Source organism: Megalobrama amblycephala, linkage group LG10, assembly GCF_018812025.1.
Source record: "Megalobrama amblycephala isolate DHTTF-2021 linkage group LG10, ASM1881202v1, whole genome shotgun sequence".
Classification (NCBI taxonomy): domain Eukaryota; kingdom Metazoa; phylum Chordata; class Actinopteri; order Cypriniformes; family Xenocyprididae; genus Megalobrama; species Megalobrama amblycephala.
In genome coordinates this window covers 5,453,080-5,474,620 of record NC_063053.1, presented here as the reverse complement: position 1 = coordinate 5,474,620, position 21,541 = coordinate 5,453,080, and the positions used below count along the sequence as shown (strand labels likewise).

At 38.2% G+C, this 21,541-nt stretch overlaps 1 protein-coding gene across 2 annotated transcripts; it reads left to right on the top strand.

The window, feature by feature from the left end:
* Nucleotides 1–563: 563 nt before the first annotated feature.
* On the top strand, nt 564–21,541 carry lingo2b (leucine rich repeat and Ig domain containing 2b). Of its 2 annotated transcripts, none has more exons than XM_048204111.1 (2): nt 564–1,171; nt 18,980–21,541. In XM_048204111.1, exon 2 carries the CDS (start codon nt 18,986–18,988, stop codon nt 20,813–20,815), a length of 1,830 nt encoding a protein of 609 aa, XP_048060068.1. In that variant the 5' UTR covers nt 564–1,171; nt 18,980–18,985; the 3' UTR covers nt 20,816–21,541. The 2 variants fall into 2 exon arrangements, with proteins under 2 accessions (XP_048060068.1, XP_048060069.1); XM_048204112.1 differs by lacking the exon at nt 564–1,171 and adding an exon at nt 1,203–1,837.

Genomic DNA, 21,541 nt, shown 5'->3' with positions numbered 1-21,541 from the left:
GCTCTACAATTACAGCTGCACCTTTGAAAACACATTTGGCATTCGACAGAGCACATGCTGCATACATTGACGCCCCAGATACCGTCGAGTAACTCGTTACTATCACATCATATACATCAAGCTTTCATCTGTATGGCCGACAACCTCTTCAGTCAATTACTTTCTTGTTAGCGAGGCTTAAACCTGATGGGGAGTGGCTTAATTATAACACCCACTACATTGTGCACAATTGTAGAGTCCTTTGTTTAGTATGTAGAATAAAGAGCCTGTCATACTCCCAATGGCAAATTGCCATCTACACCATGTTAATGGGAATTAGACATGGCATTTCATGTTACCTAAAGTACCATAAGGGATTCTACCCTCACTTTGTCCACTCCGCAGGGTTTCGAATTAAAGCTCGCATTGCTGGACAAGGCGAGTGCTTTGTAATCTTAGAAAAGGCGGCGAGTTTAAGGCATTTGGCTGTAGCTATTTTAATCTGAAGGCTGGAGCATTAAGTCAGACACACGATAGAGTGGTAGAAGGGCCTCCCTGAGGGCTAGCCGGTTACACGAGTAAAGCTCAAGAGGAGAAAGCGAGAATATGTGTATGCAAATCAGCGCCAGTGCCTTTTCAGCTAGTTAGTTCTTTTCTTTTATGCGAAACTGAATCAAAAGTGGCATGCGGCTGTGTCGTGTGCCTCTATCTCATGTCATTCACCCTACATTCCCTTCACGGGCGAATATCTCCATGACGACCCCATCCTCTGTCTCTCCATCTCCGGTCTCTTTCGCCCTCTCTCTCCCTCTCTTTCTAGTGTGCGTCATGAAGATGAAAAGTGCCTAATCCCCTTGTGGAACTCGGTCTAACAGACACACATGCAGAATCCTTGCTTTTGGGAAGACGTCACACACAAGCGCGTCACTCTCTCTGAGTGAGCGCGGCTTTACAGCGGGAAGCGGCGGATGGGAAAGGAAGAAGAGAGAGAGAGAGAGAGAGAGAGAGAGAGAGAGAGGGAGGGTGGCGATAAACGCTTATTGTTCTTGAGGAGCCTGAACTGGAGGTGTGGCATCTGCCGGGCGTTGTCGTGGAGACAGAGTGCTGGCTGTTCCCTCTTCCCCTTAGCTGATCACTCAGACGCTGATCACAGGGACACTGATCCTTATGGCATCTAGAACAGCAGCCACAGGTAACCAGCCGCACGCTTTGAGCACATAAGCCGCCGTACCTATGCTGTGAGGTGAGGTGTGTGTATGTGATAGAGTTAGGACTGTTTAAACTGTCAGTGCATGGAGGTAAAGGTAAAAGAAAACGATTAAAAGTGCGTGTTTGCTTGAGACACCCTGCGTGTGGCAGGTGGGAACGGATCAGAGGTGTGTATGTGTGTGCTTTGTGACTCATAAAGGGAAAGTGGTGATGTATTCTGCCAGGGGTTTCAGCGAGCGCTGTTGCAAATTTCCACAGCCCTCTCCTGCTGCGCTTTAGTAGAGAGGTGGGAAAAAAGAGAGGCACAGGAGCGAGGGAGACATCACTGCGATATTTCATCAGCGCGGTGCACGTAAGTGTGTCACTAGTTCACTTTGTCTGTGACGGTCAGGTGTCGTTAATGCGCACGGTCTTAGTTAGCGGAGCTCCTTTCGGCAGACGGCAGCCACGGCGATTCTCCCTCCGATGGCTTTCAAATTCGCTTCCGATCTCACACGCTGATAGACTAGAAGGGCTCCGGACAGTGATGGATGCTGTTCCTAGGTAAAGAGCAAAAAGTGTGGATTTCAAGGGGTGGAGAAGGCTGTCAGACATAATAAAGAAGACCTGCCTTCAAGAAAGACACGCAGAGCTTTGACCGACTGAATAAGTAAGTAACTTGTCAGGGTGTGATTCACCCATTTGCATTTTCATCTTATCAAAGTGTGTCGTCACAAGTGGCGAGAGCACGATTATTTGCTTTAAATCCGGTTAAGACAAAATATAAACTCAGCAGATCTCCAGGATGTGCAGTTGCATTTTCACATCCATTAGGGGCTGACGGAAGGGGCTAAAACGGAGATTGAGTAAATGGACCCGGAGAGTTGATACAAGGCTATTTAGGTGTATAGCGAAGAGAGCGTCTGTTGTATTGTAGGGGAGATATAGAGAACATCGGATAATCGGATTTATTTTTAAATGAACATTTGTGTGTGTGACTTTTTGAACTTGGTGTGACTGAATGTCTGAGAGCATATTGTTTTTGAGAGTGTGAATGGATGTGATTTGAGAAAGTTTGTAACAGTTTTAACCAATAGACTCAAGTAAAACCGAACAGTTAAATGAATTAAATGAAATGAGTTTGTTTCACTCAAATAATAAGAAAAGTTCATTGTACTTAATAGAAAAAAGTTACGTGAATTTAAAATTTCATTGTAGCAAGCTGAACATAAAACGAGTAGAGTTGCATCAGATTTCTAATTCCCAGCATGATATTTACGGCAGACTGTATAAATAAATGTTGAAATTAAGCGTTAGTTTTAGATTAACATTGGAAGACATAAATTAATGTTAGTACAAGGGGTTCTGTTATGTTAGTTTTGTAGGGTTTTGTGATGAAGAGAGCCTGTGGTTAGGTTGAGGATGGGCTGCAAATCTTTTAAGACCATATATACTGTAAGTTGTTTGATTTTATATACATGACAGTCTCTTTGATAGTTATAATAGCATGTGTTATTTGCTATCTAACATTTAACCGAGATCTGAATGTGATGTTTATGTAAATGAACTGTATGTAATTAACATTAAGATGAGTTGGGCGAGGCTGAGACTGTGGGAGCGAAGGGATGCCGGTGACGTGATTGTTAATGAGAGACGCCTGTGCACCACACTGGCTTTGCTTCGCTTCCATAGCTCTTGGCCCCGTCCCACTTAAGTTCTGCTAACTTAAAAAAATTAGTTAATTAAATGTTTTGAGGTAATATGTTTCCTCAAATGTTTTCAGTATTCTGAACTTATTTAGTTTTACACTGTATCAGGAAGTGTAATTAACCCTAAGATCATTCTAAAGTGTTGCTGTCTACACCCTAATGCCCGGTTCAGACTACACCATTTTAGCCCGATTTTGCCACAATCTGCTTAACGCATGATGTCGTGGGGATTCATAAAGGACAATGGGCATCGGGACACAAGATTCAACCATTTCAGCTTGTTTAGTGTGTCACAGTGTAAAGCTGCTTTGAAACGATATGTATCGTGAAAAGTGCTATACAGATAATTGTGAATTGAATCATAGTGGACGACAACCGATGCTTCACGACGTCACGACAGAAAGACTAGCATGTTTATTTTATTTTTTCCGGTTGTCCACGACGAGTTCCGTCACATGTTTGACACTGGTCAATAGGAGCACAGAAGCACCTTCATACATGCTTTCAAACACAACAAAACAAAAGAGAGACAATGGTAACGTTCCTGCTAGGTGGAATTTTAAAATGGATGAAATGTTTGAGTAGCTATGGCAACAATACTCCTGCGTTAATGATGTTTCCTCGAGGGGCTACCGTGAAAAAAAGTAAATAAAGCATATGTTATCTCAGTTCTCTTTGGAGGAAATCCAAATATCCATGTAATCCAGATCCACTTTTGGCCTTTTCTGAGAAAATACAGAGCAAAACACGCTGCAAGCTATTGTTTGTTTACGCCAAAGGCACCTTCTGTCAGTCGATAGTCCCGCCATCTTGATGAGAGCATGCACGTGGCTAAGCGTTGAATGGTCAGGTAGCAACGTGTAGTCTGACATGTTTCTTTTCCATGACACGACAAGATTTTAGGCGTCAAAATCACATAATCTGACACAGTGACTATCGTAACCGACAAAAATATTGTGTAGTTTGAACCCGGCATTACTCCTTCTGGTGTATAATCCTTTGTGTCCAACCAGATTAAATCACAGAATCATGTGTATTATATATTATCACCTCGCAGAGAAGCGGCAATTCTTTACATGGAGGTTTTTTCTTTTTTTCCCCCACCTTTATACATTTTAGCTCTTAATTGGGCTCTAAGGGAATGCTCTGTAATGTGGTACTTCACATGGTAATTACCATGTAATTATTATGTAACAAACATAGCACAAATTTCACAGTGTTTAATAGGATTAACCTCTGCTTTACTCTCACTGTAAGCTGCACCAACAGGTCTGTCTGTAATGACAATATGTGTGTATTACTTTTTTTTTTTGCTGACACCTTGTACCAACTGAACCATAAAATAAAATGTGTCTCTCTTTTTTTATTTAGCAAAGCAAAATGGTTTACCTAGATTAGTCCAGACTACTTTCACAGAATTTCACAAGTGCTGCAAGAACTGAATGGTATTTTAAATGATTGCTCAGTGAATTAAATCAACTTGTTTTAAATGTAAATGCAAACACTGGAGACAAGCATTCTGCTACTGTTTTAAAATGCTTTCAGAGGCATGCAGGAATGCATTGGCATTAACATAAATACATTTTTCTTGTATACTTTTTGTACACCTTGTCTTACACTGCCAAAGTGACTTATTAGAATGTGCATATATTCTATTGTTAAAATTAGACTTCAGCAGGAATGAATCAGGAATAAAGCCAGAGTGGCAATTTAGAAAGTGGCAACAAGAAAGTGCCACTGAAAATATAGTGCTGTCTGAAGAAAAGAGTTTCATCCAAGTTTACTTAGTAGGTGTGGTTAATAATGAGTGCATTTTTTTCCCTTGCTCTTTCTTATTTTATTTATTTATTTACAATGAATTGGACTTAAACATGTTTTAAATTGCTTTTTGTTAAATTTTACATGGGCTAATTGTGGGACGTGGTCTCGGTTTACTGATTTGTTTTATTTGTCTGTTTCACTATTTTAACTAAATCTTAATTTTCCCATAGTCATAGCAGATTCAGGCAGGGCAAGATTGTGTTTGTTGTTGTGAAATGGTTAAAACGAGTAAATAGCCGTCTACTGTAGCAACAAGCAGCCGACTAAGAGTAGAGACGTTTCTAGATGCAGAATGGTGGGCACCTCTCTCTGTAGTGAAATGCAGCTCAGCCTCAGCAAAATAGCACAGATGTACTATGATATGGAAGTAATTGAGAACTAGTGGTAAGTGATGTAAACCCCACTTCCCCTGGGGATTTGTAAATCACAAGTGTGTTTCTCCAGAGCCAAGCCTAATAAGTCTGACAGTTTAGCTGGCTTCATTAAGGATCTTTGAGGGATGCCAACAGGGTTACAAATTAGACACACTAGTGCTAACAATCTGCAGTGTATACTAGGGGCATATGCAGGAGATGTCAAGAACAAGAAGATGGGATCAGAGCAGTATATGATTTTACCGGAAGCGTTTTTATTTATTTATTTATTTATTTCTAAGTCACAAAGTCTGTGTTCTTTCTCACTTCTCAAGATCAGTTCAGTACAATAATGCAATTGCATGTTAGCAAGAATTCATCACATACAGTGTTAATAGACAATTAGCAGTCAGCATAAAAAAAGTTGTTAAATATAATTGTAAAAATTATGATTAAAAATATAAACATTTAATTAAAATGATTGATTTTGAAAATAAAAGAAAAACATGACAATTTTCAAATATGGAAATAAAATAAGTGGTAAAGTTACTCTCGTTTATCAGATTTTTTGGTGCTCTTTGGTCATTTTTGACCGAAAAGTTTTTTTTTTGTGTGTGTGTGTGTGTGTGTGTGTGTGTGTTTTTGTTTTTTTTTGTTTACTTCATCGGAATGGTATGAAACTTGGTAAAGGTTTTGGCACTTGCTATGTGAACACAAAAAAAAAAAAAAAAAATCATGGACATAATTCGAAAAGGTTAAATGATCCTGAAAAAATAGTCACACTTGTGCTCCTCGCGAAATTGAAATGAATCGGAGATGAATTTCATCTAGTGAAAACTTTTGGTAGTGCGGCCAAACAAACTCATACTGAAAGCTCATTTTTTGAGATATTAAGCTCAAATTTGGAACACAACTTGTTTAGATTTATGGCTTTGGTTTTCTTGCAGATTTACAGTAAAACATGTTTTTGAAAGTACATATCTCATAAAAAATATAAAAAATATTTTTGCACATTTTTCATAATAAATGTAAAATTCTGTAACTTTTTTTAAAACTTTTTTTCACTTTAGCAGTTTGCCAAGTGTCGTCTTTAAAAAGAGATCAAAATTTAAAAAGCATTCAAAATATGACAGTTTAAGTTGGAAATTTTATTTTGCTCAAATTTTACTATGCTCAAAAAGTGAATAAATGGATTTAGTACCATAAAATCCCCTAAAAATACAAAATTTTTTCAGAAAGCGTACTATTAAGTACGCTACAATTATTTAGAAATATTACATGGGCGATGCAATGATATTTTAGGGGAAAATGTGTCGGTCTAATCCACTTGTCTGCAAATCAGTTTATGTTTTTTTGTTGGTGGCACTGGTTGTTGCGGTATCATTATCCGTCCAAGTGCCAGAATTTCATGCCAGAGCTGGTTTGGACTCATAATGGTAATGTACTCTATGCAATCAGAAACAGACTGTTCTCAAGAGCTTCTTAGAGCAGCTGATTCAATTCCCTGGAAATGCCAAGCAAGGATATGTTCTGACTCACCACCAAGAGGAAAGTGTCCTCATGAGGGTGACCACCAAAATCCTAAGAAAATGTTTTGTAGCTGCCATGACCCAAAGATGTTACCAAATGACCCATCGTAAAGACACGCCCCCTTAGTTACTGTTGCTTTATCCGATATGCTCTCATGCCACACATCAGTGAAAAAGTGAAAAATACATCACGGAGCAAAAAGGACACTGACAACGCGCCAACAGAGCAGGAATATACACCATTTTATGTTTAAGTTTACAATTAAGTTTAATTTATTAATTTATTAATTTTCCTGTCTGGTTCGTTTGTTGAACAAAATGACGGATTCAGCATCATGATTGGTCAGATCGCCTGTCAATCAAACTCCCAGCAAAGGGTGAATTGGTAGTTCCTGAATTAGATTTAAATTGGAAGTGCATAGAATTAAAACACTGCATTAGAACTGAATGAAGTAGAATTATAAAGAACTGAAATAGAAAGAAAATATACCTCCAAGTGTATATAAAAAATAAAGTTTGTCAAGACAAATCTTAGTCATAGAAATCTGTACTTAATTTATATATACTTATTCATATTGCCAATTTTTGGACCATAAAACATTAATGAATTGTAATTAATTAAATTTCCTGTACTTCTAGTTTAAATTCCAATTCATTTTCCCATGGGAAATTCACAATTTTGTACAACCACTCTTTCTAAATCACTTCTTCTCACCAACTCCTGTTCTTTGAATATTCTTCTATTGTATCTTCAACTATTTTCTTTCCCCTTACATAACATTTGTTCCCTCTGAGGGTGTTTTGAGTTTCTCTCTTTAAGATTTATATTGTATTTTGTATTTTCTGATAATTCTTTAGAGCAGAGTGAAAATGAATTGAAATTCTGTGAAAATACAACCGCAATAAGTATACTTTTTTTTACCAAAAAGGAAAGTATATCAGTACAAAACTTGGCTCGACAGCATTGTTTGAAATCTGTACTTAATTTACATGTACATATTTATTTATATTACAATTTTTTTTGGACCAAGATGGGGAAAAAAACTTGATTATCATGAAATTCCAGTTCAAATTCTAATTCAGCTTCCTGTGGGGTGTGGCTAATTCAAATCAAATTCACAAAAATGCACAAAGCTGTTGCTTATACCTGGCTAACTCCTAAAATATTAAACATTTATTTGTGCTATGGATAAGAATAATAGCCTACCGCATATTGTGCGACTTCTAGTGGAGAGGTGTGCTGTAAATTAACAAGATTTATGATTTTTGTGAACAAACACCATAAATTAGGAACCCGAGCCATATTTAGAATATCACAGTGTGATTTTTGCATGCAAGCACCACACATTTTCTGCATGAAGTGTAAATTCATGCTTGAAAATAATTATCAAGCCTTATTATTAAGTGATTAGATCACCTTTATTTTGAAGGAGAATTATAAAAGAAAATGAATGCAAAAGGAAATAATTCCGCAGCAGCTAAGTAAACTTTCATACACGGTTAGCACTGAGGTCCTGTGTGTGTGGGAGGGTGTTTGTTAATGGTGCTAAGGGTTAGTGTCTTGGTGGTGGATTTTGCCTGCAGGGTTAATTAGCATTGCAGAAGCAATGTCTGGAGGCAGTCGGCTCATCAAATCTCGCCTTTCTCCGTCTCTCGCATCCCTTTCCTTTTCGTGTGTGTGTGTGATTGTGTACATGCAGAATATTGTGTATGCAGAGAAGAAATCAACAAGAAAGCATAAATGATGCTCCTACTACACAGTATGCCGTTGATGAGCGCACACACAGACAAATGCCAAAGGGAGGAGGAAACCTGTTGGCCAAATAAACGTGACTGCACACACATTAATGTTATTACCCAGGCGCGCAGGTGGAAAGATGAATCAGTATGCCTGATTTCTTTGACTCGTTGTTTTTCTCTCATGCACTGCAACATGTTCCTCTTTCTAAATTACCTCTTCTCACCAGCTCCTGTTCTTATATCTTTGGATTCTTTTTTTTCTTTCTATTGTATCTTCAACTATTTTCTCTTCCCTTACATAATATCTGTTCCCTCTGAAGGCATTTTGAGTTTCTCTCTTCAAGATTTAAATTGTATTTTTATTTTCTGATAGTTTAGAGATTGCAAGCGGTTAAAGAATTGCAAAGAATTGAAAATTGGATAGAACAGATTCCTATAGCTGGGAACAAGCCTTTATGATGAAGATATATTTCGCCCTTTGACATGATGTGTCATAGCAGTTTGATGCTGTAGTCCATCCAAACCTTTTTAAAAATCATTTTTAAATTCTTGTTTGATATTAATTGCAAGATGACATGCTACATTTGTCGACCAATAGCCATATAATGTTAATACAGGTTAATAATCATTATATAGTTATATAATATAGTTAATAATCATTTAATTAGATGTAATAATGTCATAATTATTTAAATTATATTATTTTAAATTATTATTATATAGTGTATAGCGCTGTCAAATTGATTAATCACATAAAAGTTTGTGTTTACATAATGTGTGTGTGTGTGTGTGTGTGTGTGTGTGTATGTATGTATGTATGTATGTATGTATGTATATATATATATATATGATGTGACTGGTCATTTTTTTGTCCAAAGGCCTTAATAATAATAAAAAAAACAAAGATATGACATCCAAAGTATGTAAGATAGTACAACTAGATCTCTATTATTGAATCTAAAAGGTTTTAATTATATTTTGCTACATATAAAGGTATTTTAAAGATTTTGAAGTGTCAAAAGGTCATTCGGTTTAACCGCCCAAAGGCCAATACAGCCATTTCATTTGTGATTAAAATATCTTAAGTAATAAATGTATATATTTTATTCTGCCATGATTTTATAACACTAGCATAGTGCAAAATGCTATTATAATTATGTGTAGAAGTCGTTGCTTTGTTATGAGAAAGAATGTCTGGAAAAATGAATTTCATTGATGTCATTCGGAGTAACCAATATAAAGGGACCATTTTGGATCAAGTCATGTGGTCAGTATCATGTGACAGGATGTGACATCATTCAGACACTTGCAAAGGACCACATGGTCATGAAGAAAAGTAACTAACTCTCTTTTAACTATTTGAAAAATTCATGTTTTCACTTGCTTATACGCATGTCCCGAAACATCAGGTCATTCGGTACAACCGCTATAAAACATGGAAAATGTTGTAATATTTTAAAAACTTGTACTAAATATAAAATGTTTGATTGTCCTTTTGCTAGCTAGCTAACTAGGCTATTCAGCCTGTTAGCATTGTTTGAAAATATCATCATTCGGTAAAACTGAAATTTTGGTTAAACAAATGACTTTTTTGTGACAAATTTTGTCCATCTTGTAAAAAATAACAAAAGCAGTATTAACTGATTATAAAACCCACATAATTTCATTCTAAACACTTAATAAAACTTCAAAATTAACTATATCTCCATTATGCTTTTTTATACTTTTAAAAACCTTATGTCAATGACCCATATACAGTATAACATATATATATATATATATATATATATATATATATATATATATATATATATATATATAAAAATGACATTTATATACTGTATATTATACTGTATATGGGTCATTTATATATATAATATATATACACACACATATTATGTAAACAAACTTTTATGTTAGATGCGATTAATGGATTTGACAGCACTAGTAATATATATATGTATATATGATTGTATATACACTCTTGGGCAAAAAATAAAAATAAAAAATTGGACCACCCCAAAGTGGCAAAATATTTAGTGGTCTTTTGATAGTCTTAACCATTTTAATTACAAATCACTGTTCAGGAAATGAGCAAGAATTGCAGAAATACTGTAGATAAAGTAACTTAGCACGGAATAGCTTTCTCCTTTGTTTACTTTAAACGTTTAAACCTGTGTTGGTAAACTTGCAGACAGCTTTTTACAGGAAGAAGAGTCAGTGTTGTTCCTCTCAATGTTAAGGGCTTCAACCCATTCATGAGTAGTTGAAAAATGTCTCCCACTTTGAGTTTAATGTAAGGCCAAGTATTCACAATATAGGGTTGAAATCTGGACTCTGACCAGGCCAAAACATTCAGAAAATTCAGGCAGGAGCCTTGTCTTGTTGAAGAATAACATCATTCCTCTTTAGATAACAACTTTTCATTGGTGGGCAGCAAGCCATTCTGCAACATTCTCCTGTACACCAAAGCTTTAAATGACTTTTCCCAGCTAAAAAGATTCCCCACACAAGCTACCCAAGTTTCACTGTGGTAGAGATGCATTTATTATTATGTCTCACCAGATTTCTGAAGACACCGCACTGGAGCATTACCATGCAACTCGTGTTTCATTGTGATTCACTCCACACAACTCTGCTGAATCAAACTTCACATATCCTGCCAAAAACTTCAATCTGTCTTTGATGTTTTTCTGAGACAGCAATGGTGTTTTAAGTAGAGCATCTGCTTAAATTTAGCTAATTTCCTGACCAATGATTTGTGGTTAAGACAATCAAAAGCTTAGTGTTTAGTCATTTTGGGCTGTCCAGAAGTGTGTGTGTGTGTCTGTGTGTTATATATAAGTAACACTCCTTCTAATCGACCAAATATCCAAGGTCATTTTTCTCAAAACGACAAATACTGAGTAAATATTGAGCTATGAATGAGCTTTGTGTGTATAAACATTTGCGTGCTTGTACTTCAACCTTATTAATATCTTAAAAGTCCTCTCATTTGAAGAACAAATGCTGACAGGCTTGACAAATGCACCATAAATTAAGGCATCAGCAGCTGAGCCCAGACGCCCTACTGATTGTGTACTGAATGTCCGTTAAACAAAAACACACTGCATCAGCCCTGCCAGTGAGATAGCCTCGGACGTACACAAACACGAGCGCACACATAAACATACTCATTTATACCAATAAGGATAGCTGACAGCATGCAAACATGCAGGAAATACTCTATTCCCCCCACTTCCTTCTTGTAGGGGAAACAGCCATCCTAATGGCACAGAAACTCAAATGAGTGAAGCTACACACTCCGGCAAAATCATTTGGGTATTATTAAAGTATTCAGTGGATTCTCACCTGAGCTCTAGGGATATGAAACATTCAAAGATAAGGACTTGATTGACAGCTCGGTTGCCATGGGTGCAGAGCTACACGGGGTTTCAGTCTTGTGCAATGTGAGAGACGTTTGAAGAAGCGAATGTGTAATAACGCAGAGATCAATAGCTGGAGTCAATAGAGCTCCACTGGGCTGGATCAGAGCATCGCAGAGATACTACAGCACACTGTCTGAAAGTGACACGCGGCGAACGCACACAGCCTGTGGCACCTACATTTAGACACCTCTGTATGAAATGATCACCAAATGTAGTTCAAGCTCGTGCTGTAGTGCTGAATTAAACATGAGATCCATAGACCCCGAAGGATCAAGGTCAGCACGCACAAGCTCTCCACCACACGTTCCCGCGTATACACGCTGATGTACGCATGCATGCTTTCGATGCTTCACAAACATACTCTCCAACAAACTTTCCCTTTTTCCCTTCAGTCTCAGTTAACTCAGACACATACGCGCATGCACCCGGTGGGAGATGGGACACTGCGCTCTCAGTGGCTGTGGTGGTTTCACTCAATGAAAAATGGATGAGACTAAAATTAGATAAACTAAAATTAGACCAAGTTAATCTGCAGAATGTCCTCAAAGTAAGAGAAACCGCAGGCTTCACAATCTCGGTCTCTGAAAGCGAGACAGACATTGATGTAGAGCAATGAGGAGACACTGCCGGATTGTTTTCCACAGCTCACCTGCAACGTTTGAGGAAACGCTCTGATCTTTACTTTGGTACACTAGAAGAGGACGCAGAAGGTTTTTGATACTCGCATGCTCACAGCAAAAATCAAGGAGTTTTACTAGTGATGTCTGTTTGTTGTCTGTATGGAGGGTAAGCAGCTGTTAAACTGAACGTTCTGGTATCTTTGATTCAAAAAAAGAAAAAAGAAAATATATATTTTGTCAGTTTGTCAATACATTCCTTTTATGTTCCAGGTCAGTCAACACATTTTATCTGCATTGCATTGAGCAAGTTTACTAGCAAAAACAAACTTTTAACCTTGTGGACCCATGGCAGACACGATATATTCTCTAGCCCAAAATATATTAGATCTGATAAATATTTACTTTAAGTTGACACTTTATTTTTTCTATGCATCATTAGAGTACTGTTAGGGTACCTTTACACGACAACGACGTAAAAGAAAGAAAGGAAAAAAAAACAGACTTTTTTCTTTGTATAGATGACCAGTGTTGGGGGTAACGCATTAGAAGTAACTTGAGTTGCGTAATCAGATGACTTTTTCAAGTAACTAGTAAAGTGACGCATTACTTTTCAACAAAATGTGTTACTTTTTCACATTTATTGGATGACAGCTCTCCTGTCCCCATATTGAGAGAAATAAAGCACAGAGGTGATGGTTATTGTAGTTCTAGACTAAATGTGAACATGCATTTACTCATCTCACTTACAAGAACATTCAGAATTCCTCAAAATGAATAAAAACAGTGAAATGCAATTCCAGAATTTTATGCAAACCTTTAATAATTAACTATATTAAATTACACAAATATACTTTATGTATTTAATCTCACTTTATTAAACAATGTCTTTGCTGCTGACCTTCAATGATCTAATTCAACCATACTAATAAGCAAAGATTACTTTAGATTAAATTTAGAAATAAGAGTGTTGGGTATACAAGAGTAAATATACATTTCCTTCAGCCTGAGGCTTATTCATTTCACTTTTGGTGTGAATTGGCCTTAACATTTGTCAAAAATAGAACTTTTTTGTTGTTGTTATTAAAAAAACTAATATGCAAGCCCAGCTCAGGTGAGAAAAAGTAACGCAAAAGTAATGTAACACATTACTTTTCATGAAAGTAAATAAGTAACGCAATTAGTTACTTTTTTTAGGGAGTAATGCAATATTGCAATGCATTACTTTTAAAAGCAATTTTCCCCAATACTGCAGATGACAACGCTGTCAAAACGATCCCCCTTCACACGGATCCGTGAAAATGACTAAAAATGCTGTATTGTGCATGCCAGGTCAGTTGGCAATGTCACTTTGTAAATATAGACTACTCGCCTGCGCACATACGCATTCTTTTACAAAGCACTCACACCAAACGTGCATATACTAAACACGTAATACGCATGTGCATGCTGCTGTCACCACTTTCACAGATCCATGTTTTTGTAGTTTACACGGAGATGATAATGGTATTGTTTTCAAAAACTTGGATTTTGAAACCCATTTTCAGGCCCGCAAAACGCTGTTGTCGTGTAAATGGACGGCCAAAGTGAATAAAAAGTTTTCCATTTTAGTTGAAAATGGTGATGTGTAAACAGACCCTTTGATGTATAAACCTGAAGAGAAGCATAATGGCTGCCAATACAATAAAAGAACAGTTGTGAATATCATGGTTTCCATTCAGTTTTCAGAAAGCTGAAGGAGACAGTATTTATGTATTATCTTCATTGAGCATTACATAATTTTTTATTGATATAGGTTACTATTATTAATGCATTTCTTCTTTGTTCTTTTTTATACATTCCCACCAGGCTGTTTTATTGAACAGATTTCAGGGTTCCCTCACCTTTAAAAATCCCCATTCGAGCGCTATGTGCAAGTGATGATCATTCAGCGTATTTCTGAGTGATAAAGCTGTGCTCCTGTATGTGTGTGGCAGAGAGAGCGACAGATTGTGACTGTGAGATAAAGATTTTGTAAAAGACCGAGAAGAGTATTTGTTCTACCAAAAGCTGCTCCCCACTGTGTGACAACATATACTCTCATATAATGGCTTATCTCTATTCCCAAAAAGATTACTTTGTAATGATTTACTGATACACTTTGCCTTAGAAATGCGTTTCTAATCCAGACACCTTTAGCAAGAATTACATCAACGCTCATGCTCTCCCCTGCTGCTGATACTGTCATCAGATCGGCTGGGATGAATTGAATTATTAACTCATTAAAACTTAATAAACTTCTCCTGTCAGCGAGCTGCTCCCCATAACGAACCACAGGCTTAGCGCTGCCCCCTGATGTTCCACCCAGACGCGTCCTCTGTCTTCATTCTGACACTCACGCTGGCAGGCGAACGTTTGACGTGTTGCGTCGCGACAAACCTGATGGAGTTGTGAATGAAACTGAGCGCCGTCAAGGTTGAGAAATGCTGCTCTTGTACAAGCAAGGACATTTGCAGCCACATGCTTTTAAAGGCAGTGCGAATGCGGCAGACTTCGTGGCATGTATTGATATTGATTTGAAAGGAAAGCCTAGTCTTGCTCTTGCTAATCATATGAGTGTTTGAATGAGATGACCTGTGCTCGTTTGAATCATTTAGGCCAGTGCGAGGTGAAATAGATTTTTAAAGAATTTGCACCTCAAACTCTGTCTTGGTGATTTCAACAAATTCTTGTACGCTACCTATAAGCATTTGGTAAATTTTTTTAAAATGTGATTTGCATTAGGTTTATACAAATAATATACAAAGAAAAATGTTGTAAATTGTGATCAGTGTTGGGAACATTACTTTGGAAATGTACCTAATAGGTTACAGATTACAAGTTACATTTAAAATGTAATAAGTAGTGTAACTTCAATTATTTGATTAAAGTAATGTCACTGATTACATTTCATTGTAAATTTCTAATGAATGTTTTCAACTGTTAATCATTTTCAAACATTTAAACCACGCAGGGTTAACCTTACAGTAGTACTCAACACTGATTAGCCTACTAATTGGTTTCAAATTGATTTTGAATTAAGATAATAATAATTAATAATTAATGTTAAAGCACAGTCACCACAAAATCAGACTTTAGCACCTCTTTTTACTTGATTGTTCTGAGTTTAAAGGATTAGTTCACTTCAGAAATCAAATTTCTTGATAATTTACTCACCCCCATGTCATCCAAGATGTTCATGTCTTTCTTTCTTGTCGAAAAGAAATCATGGTTTTTGAAGAAAACATTCCAGGATTTTTCTCCATATAGTGGACTTCACTGGGGCTGAAGGTCAAAAAAAGTTTCAGTGCAGCTTCAAAGAGCTCTACACGAACCCAGACGAGGAATAAGGGTCTTGTCTAGTGAAACAATCTGTCATTTTCTAAAAAAAAAAAAAAGAACTATATACTTTTTAACCACAAATGCTCATCTTGCACTGCTATGCGTTCGCTCTACAAAGCGAACGTGCAAAGATTAAGTCAAATGACCTTTACAAAAGAAAAAAAAGAAAAAAGGTGAAACAAAGATGTCAGACCATTCTGACGTTGAAGAAGAAAATGTGACCTTTCCAACATGATTACGTAATGCGTGGCGCATCGCAGAGCAGTGCAAGATGAGCATTTGTGGTTAAAAAGTATATACATTTTCATTTATTTTTTAGTAAATGACAGATTTTTTTGCTAGATAAGACCCGTATTCCTCGTCTGGGATCGTGTAGAACCTTTTGAAACTGCAATTTGGACCTTCAACCCATTGATCCCCAGTGAAGTCCACTATATGGAGAAAAATCCTGGAATGTTTTCTTCAAAAACCATGATTTCTTTTTGATAAGAAAGAAAGACATAAACATCTTGGATGACATGGGGGTGAGTAAATTACCAGGAAATTTGAATTCTGAAGTGAACTAATCCTTTAAATACAGATTTCTGGATGAAATTATTTTTTTAATTTCCAGCAACGTATTTTTATCACTCGCCATGGTGGCAACTCTCAGACAGGTTGTAGCGTAAAGCTTTCAGGGGCGATTTGGATTGATGTAATTGGCAGACTTAGTGCTCTGCAAATTCAAACAAGAGAGCCAATTAACAGTATCAGAATAGCATCGCTTTACTAATTGGCCTTTATATGGCAGGAGGCATTGTGCACATCAAAAACAGGCAAAGAAACAAATTAATATTTTTTCTAACATATTCTAGCTTTTTAGAGAAAATATTCAGATGTAACCTCATTTGTAATCGGATTACAGTTACATTTATTTTGTAATTAAATTAAGTAACGCCGTTACTACCCAACACTGATTATCATTGACATAGTGAAGCCACATGTCTAAATTAGGCCTATTCAGTACATTAGAGGGAAATAGACACCATTATTCAGTGCATGCAGGTCAATCTGTAGCTATATTGGTTATGAGAGTGCTCCGCGGTGGCTTACCAGTTCACTGAAAATTGTCTGCCCCATTTTTCAGCCCAAAATTATGACCATTTCTCTTTAGGGCCATTTTGGAGCAATAAAGGGAAAAAGATTCCTTTATGATTTTATACTATTACTAATTAATTGAGAGTATGTGCACATAACCTTTCCCCAAACAATGCTCTTTGATAGTTATATTTTCAGAGCAATTACTACTCTCATGTCTCTTTCATGAGAAACACATGATCTTGTGGTATGAAACAGCGTGCATCATGTCTAAGGAGACATTTAAAAGATTGAAAAACAGCCTAAAAGCGAGAAGCATATATAATCAGAGCTTCTGGGATGGTCTGAGGATGTTGTAAGATGTAATTATCCAAAGCTTTGGCTTCTTCGATGGAAAACATTAATTTTTAATTACAATACTAAATGGTTGTAGTTTAGATGCAGGTTTAAATGATGCATTCTCATGCAAGATAGATACCTCATAACATGTAAAAGCTCCCTTGCTGGTGATCCTTATGTGAGAGGCTTTAACTGTTCATTTGATTTTTATATTGTTTGAAATAAGGTGTGTATTTCAACCCATTTCATGTTGGTAGGGAAAGTCAGTCAATGAATTAGTATAAAAAAGCAGTTAAATTGTCATTATATAAAAACATACAATTAAAATATCTCCTTTTTGTCTGCCTGTATCTGATTTGATATTGTTATGGCTATTTTATTGTCTTTGTCTTACAGCTCCCATCTGCTCTAATTATTTGGTGATTTTAACATAGACATAAAACATTTAAACAGATATGGTTAAAGTCAGTCTATATATCTGATTTAAATTACACATTTGTAATCCAAATCTAACAGACCTGTGGAATGCCTGCCTTTTGCTTTCCTACATTATTGATTTCGATTGGCAAAGCAAGACTTGTGCCAAGGGAGCATGGGGTTTCCATGGTTATGGCATGTTTGGAGATGTCTTTCTGAAAGCAGGTTTTGTGTGTGTGTGAGTGTGCGTATGCGTATGAGAGACAGAGAAAGAGACGATCGATGCACCACAGGGTTCCTATCAGCTAGAATCAGGAGAGATCTTGCACAGAGGAGGTGTTGGGAAATTGGGATGAAACAAAGAACCTGAAGTGCATGTATGTGCATTATAGGGGTCATTCTACAAAATGCAGGCTTATTTGTGTCCCTCATACTGTATATATACCGCATGTACAAAAGTTACAATAAATAGCTGATGCCAACTTATCTAACAATTTTATAAACATTAACAAAAAATCTAGTTACTTGTAGTTTATGTTTTTCTTCTCCTTGTTACATTGGTAAATATGCAGAGAATTTTGCTTTAATTGTGTGCATAGTGGACTTCAACAGTTACCAATGGGTTGGTAACCTCTATTTATTGTTAGAATGACATGTTTCAAAAGTTAAATTCTTAGGCTTGTTTGTCTCAGCAGTCTAACTGTGCTCGTCAATGTCGAAATGGTGGCCAATCAGATCAAAGAAGGTGGGGCTTACCATGCACTGAAGACGAGTGCGATTTCCAATACGGCGCTTTAGGTTTTAAGTGTAAGAGTGCATAGTAAGATATATGTAGCTAAACATTTAATATTTGACAACCATTTTACGATAGATATGGTCAACAACCCACAGTAAAATACAGTGATGCAAACTAGGCCTACTTGTTTTTTTCTCCCTCAAATTTCTCCATTTTGAATTGAAAATATTCTATAATTTACATGATCCATGTCATTCATAATAATCCATGAATGTAAGGGAACAATTTCATTTTGCATTGTTGACAAATTAGACATGCAAATAAGAGCAAATGTGTGCATATTTTGAAATAAAATATTATGTGCAACAAGTTTAAATGGATTACTTAACTAGGCTACAATTAGACTTAGAGCTTCATTTAACTTTCTAATTTCTTTTTACTTTATTCCCTTAAAAAATGATATTCAATACATGATTACAGCCTTGGCTTGAGATACTAAAATATAATTAGCTTCAGAATGTCAAACAATTTACATTTTTTTTTCTTGTAGAATAACCCAATTGGTAGAATGACCCATAGTCTCATAGAATTTATATATGTGGATGTTTAAATTACCCTGAGTGACTAAACATGCAGCCATATCTCTTACTGATGTAATTTTTTCTATCTCTGTTTTCTCTCTGTAGGTGGCCATGCTGTTCTCTCCATTCTTGTGTGCTCTGGGGCTCTCCCTCCTGCCACTCCTCCTGTTTCAGTGCCCCGCCCACGCCTGCCCTGCCCGCTGCGAGTGCTCTGTGCCCACGCGTTCTGTGTCATGCCATCGCAGGAAGTTAGCGCAGGTGCCTGAGGGCATCCCTATAGAGACGAGGGCATTGGACCTCAGTAAAAACCGGCTGCGCATTGTGACTCCGCAGAACTTCTCCTCGCTGCTATTGCTGGAGGAGCTGGATCTCAGCAACAACCTGCTGTCATCTGTGGAACCCGGCAGCTTTCGCGCCCAGCCGCGGCTACGCTCCCTCCGGCTGCGCAGCAATCAGCTGACTCTCCTGCCGCGCGGGGCGCTGGCTGGCCTCAGCGAGCTCACTCTGCTGGATGTCAGCCAAAACCGTCTTGTTATTCTGCTGGACTACGGCTTTGAGGAGCAGCGGAGGCTGCGGGTACTAGAGCTGAGTGATAATGAGCTAGTGTTTATTGCCCCACGGGCGTTCAGTGGCCTGGCGTCCCTGCGCTCTCTGACGCTGCAGCGCTGCAACCTGAGCACAGTGCCCACACATGCTCTCGCACATCTGCACGGCCTCACCAGCCTGCGGTTGCGGGACTTGGGCATCGCGGAGCTTCAGCCACACGCCTTTAAGGGTCTGCCGCGACTAAAACACCTGGAAGTGGACCGCTGGCCTTTGTTAGAGGGGTTTCCGACCTCCACGTTGCAGGGGCTGAACCTCAGCACACTGTCCATTACCCACACCAACTTGACGTCCGTGCCGGTTGTGACGCATCTGTTGTATCTAACACATCTCAACCTGTCTTACAGCCGTATACGGGTCCTGCCAGCAGGGTGGTTGCGGGGAATGGACCGACTGGAAGTCGTACGTGTGCGACAGGCTAACCTGCTCAGTGTGGAACCTCAAGCCTTTCAAGGAGCCTCCTCGCTGCGTATTCTTGACCTTTGTTACAACCGCCTCTCCACGCTCGAGAGGAGCGTTTTCCCTGCTTCCGAAGCCCTGCAGAATCTTCTGATTGGACAGAACCCGCTAGTGTGCGACTGTCGTCTACGCTGGCTCCTGGAGAGGACTCCACCTTTGCTGTACGGGGATGTTCAACCTGAATGTAGTGCTCCTGCCCCCTTGGCTGGGAAGCCTCTTAGGGATCTGGCAGAAAATCAAAATCAAATCTCTCGCTATGTTATCTGCACCAAACCCAGGGTCATCTCCATGGCAACTTACCCGGCACAGGCGGAAGAAGGGCAGAGAGCTTGGCTATATTGCAGTGCGGATGGGGCTCCACCGCCCTCTGTGTCATGGCTGACACCGCACAGGCGGCACATTACCACAAAGAGTACGGGAAGAGTGGTGGTCCACACCAATGGATCACTGGAGTTCCGCATGGCAGAGCCTCAAGATAGTGGCATGTATGTGTGTGTGGCATCAAACCCAGCGGGCAACGCTACTCTGTCTGTAACGCTCGCTGTTAAAAGCTCGGGAATCAGGGACAGAGCCCTTTACGCCAACCGCAGCTTTCTTTTTGACCCCGACTACAACAGCTCCTTGATTAATGGCACAGAGGAATACACCATCAGGGTAGTGCTGGACTTCACCACCATCCTGGTCTCCACAGCAATGGGCTGCCTCAGCTTCCTAGGCGTCGTTTTGTTCTGCTTCTTGTTGTTGTTTGCATGGAGCCGCGGCAAAGGGAAGCACAGAGGAAGCGTGGACATTCAATATGTCCCACGAAAGAGGAAAGGTGCAAACTCAGAACTTACAGAAACAAGCGGGCCCAGACGAGTCAACATGAAGATGATCTGAACTTCTTAACTAGCCGAGGATTTCACGGGTTGCATGGTTTCGTGTGCGTGTCTGTTGGACTTTGTGAGTCTTTGGGTATATGTGCTGCAAAAGATGCAAAGGATGTATTAAATCATGAGAGTATTCATGTGGTATCCCAATGAAAAGAAAGCAAAAGAAAAACACCAAACCATATAATGCGCGTCTTCTGCGATGCTTTGTCTGTGGAAAGCATTATTTGGACAGTGCAGACGTGATTTAGTTCAAGTTGTTGTATATATTTCATATTTGTGGGAAAGAATGGTATATTTCTATATATATATATATATATGAATATATCTATTTACAGATACATTACAATTACCTTTCAAAACGCTGCAAAAACTCAAGTTGTCTTCCCCAATAAGCAAAGTATCTACTGGAAAAAGCCTCGGCAGTGCTGTGTTGTGAAGTGTTTGGTTTTGCTCAGAATTCCTGTTCTCCTGGGACATCCTCTTCTTAGCAGAACCTCCGGGGGAACCGGAGAGTTTTCTGCCATTTTGTTGTAAAGATGTTAAAATGCAAGAAGCCGCTTGACATGGTGGGTTCCAGGGGCTGTATTTGTGACTCAGTGGAAGTCTGTGGAACTGTGTGAAAATGTTCTTTTCTTTTCTTATGTTCTGTCAAATGCTGCTCAAATGTTTTTACATTCTAAATATCTTGTTATATTTTCCAAAGAAAATAAATATAAATCGTACAGCTTGAAAA

Bases quoted from the DNA above. Each gene is read 5' to 3' on its own strand.
- lingo2b (XM_048204111.1), top strand. From the start codon at position 18,986: ATGCTGTTCTCTCCATTCTTGTGTGCTCTGGGGCTCTCCCTCCTGCCA.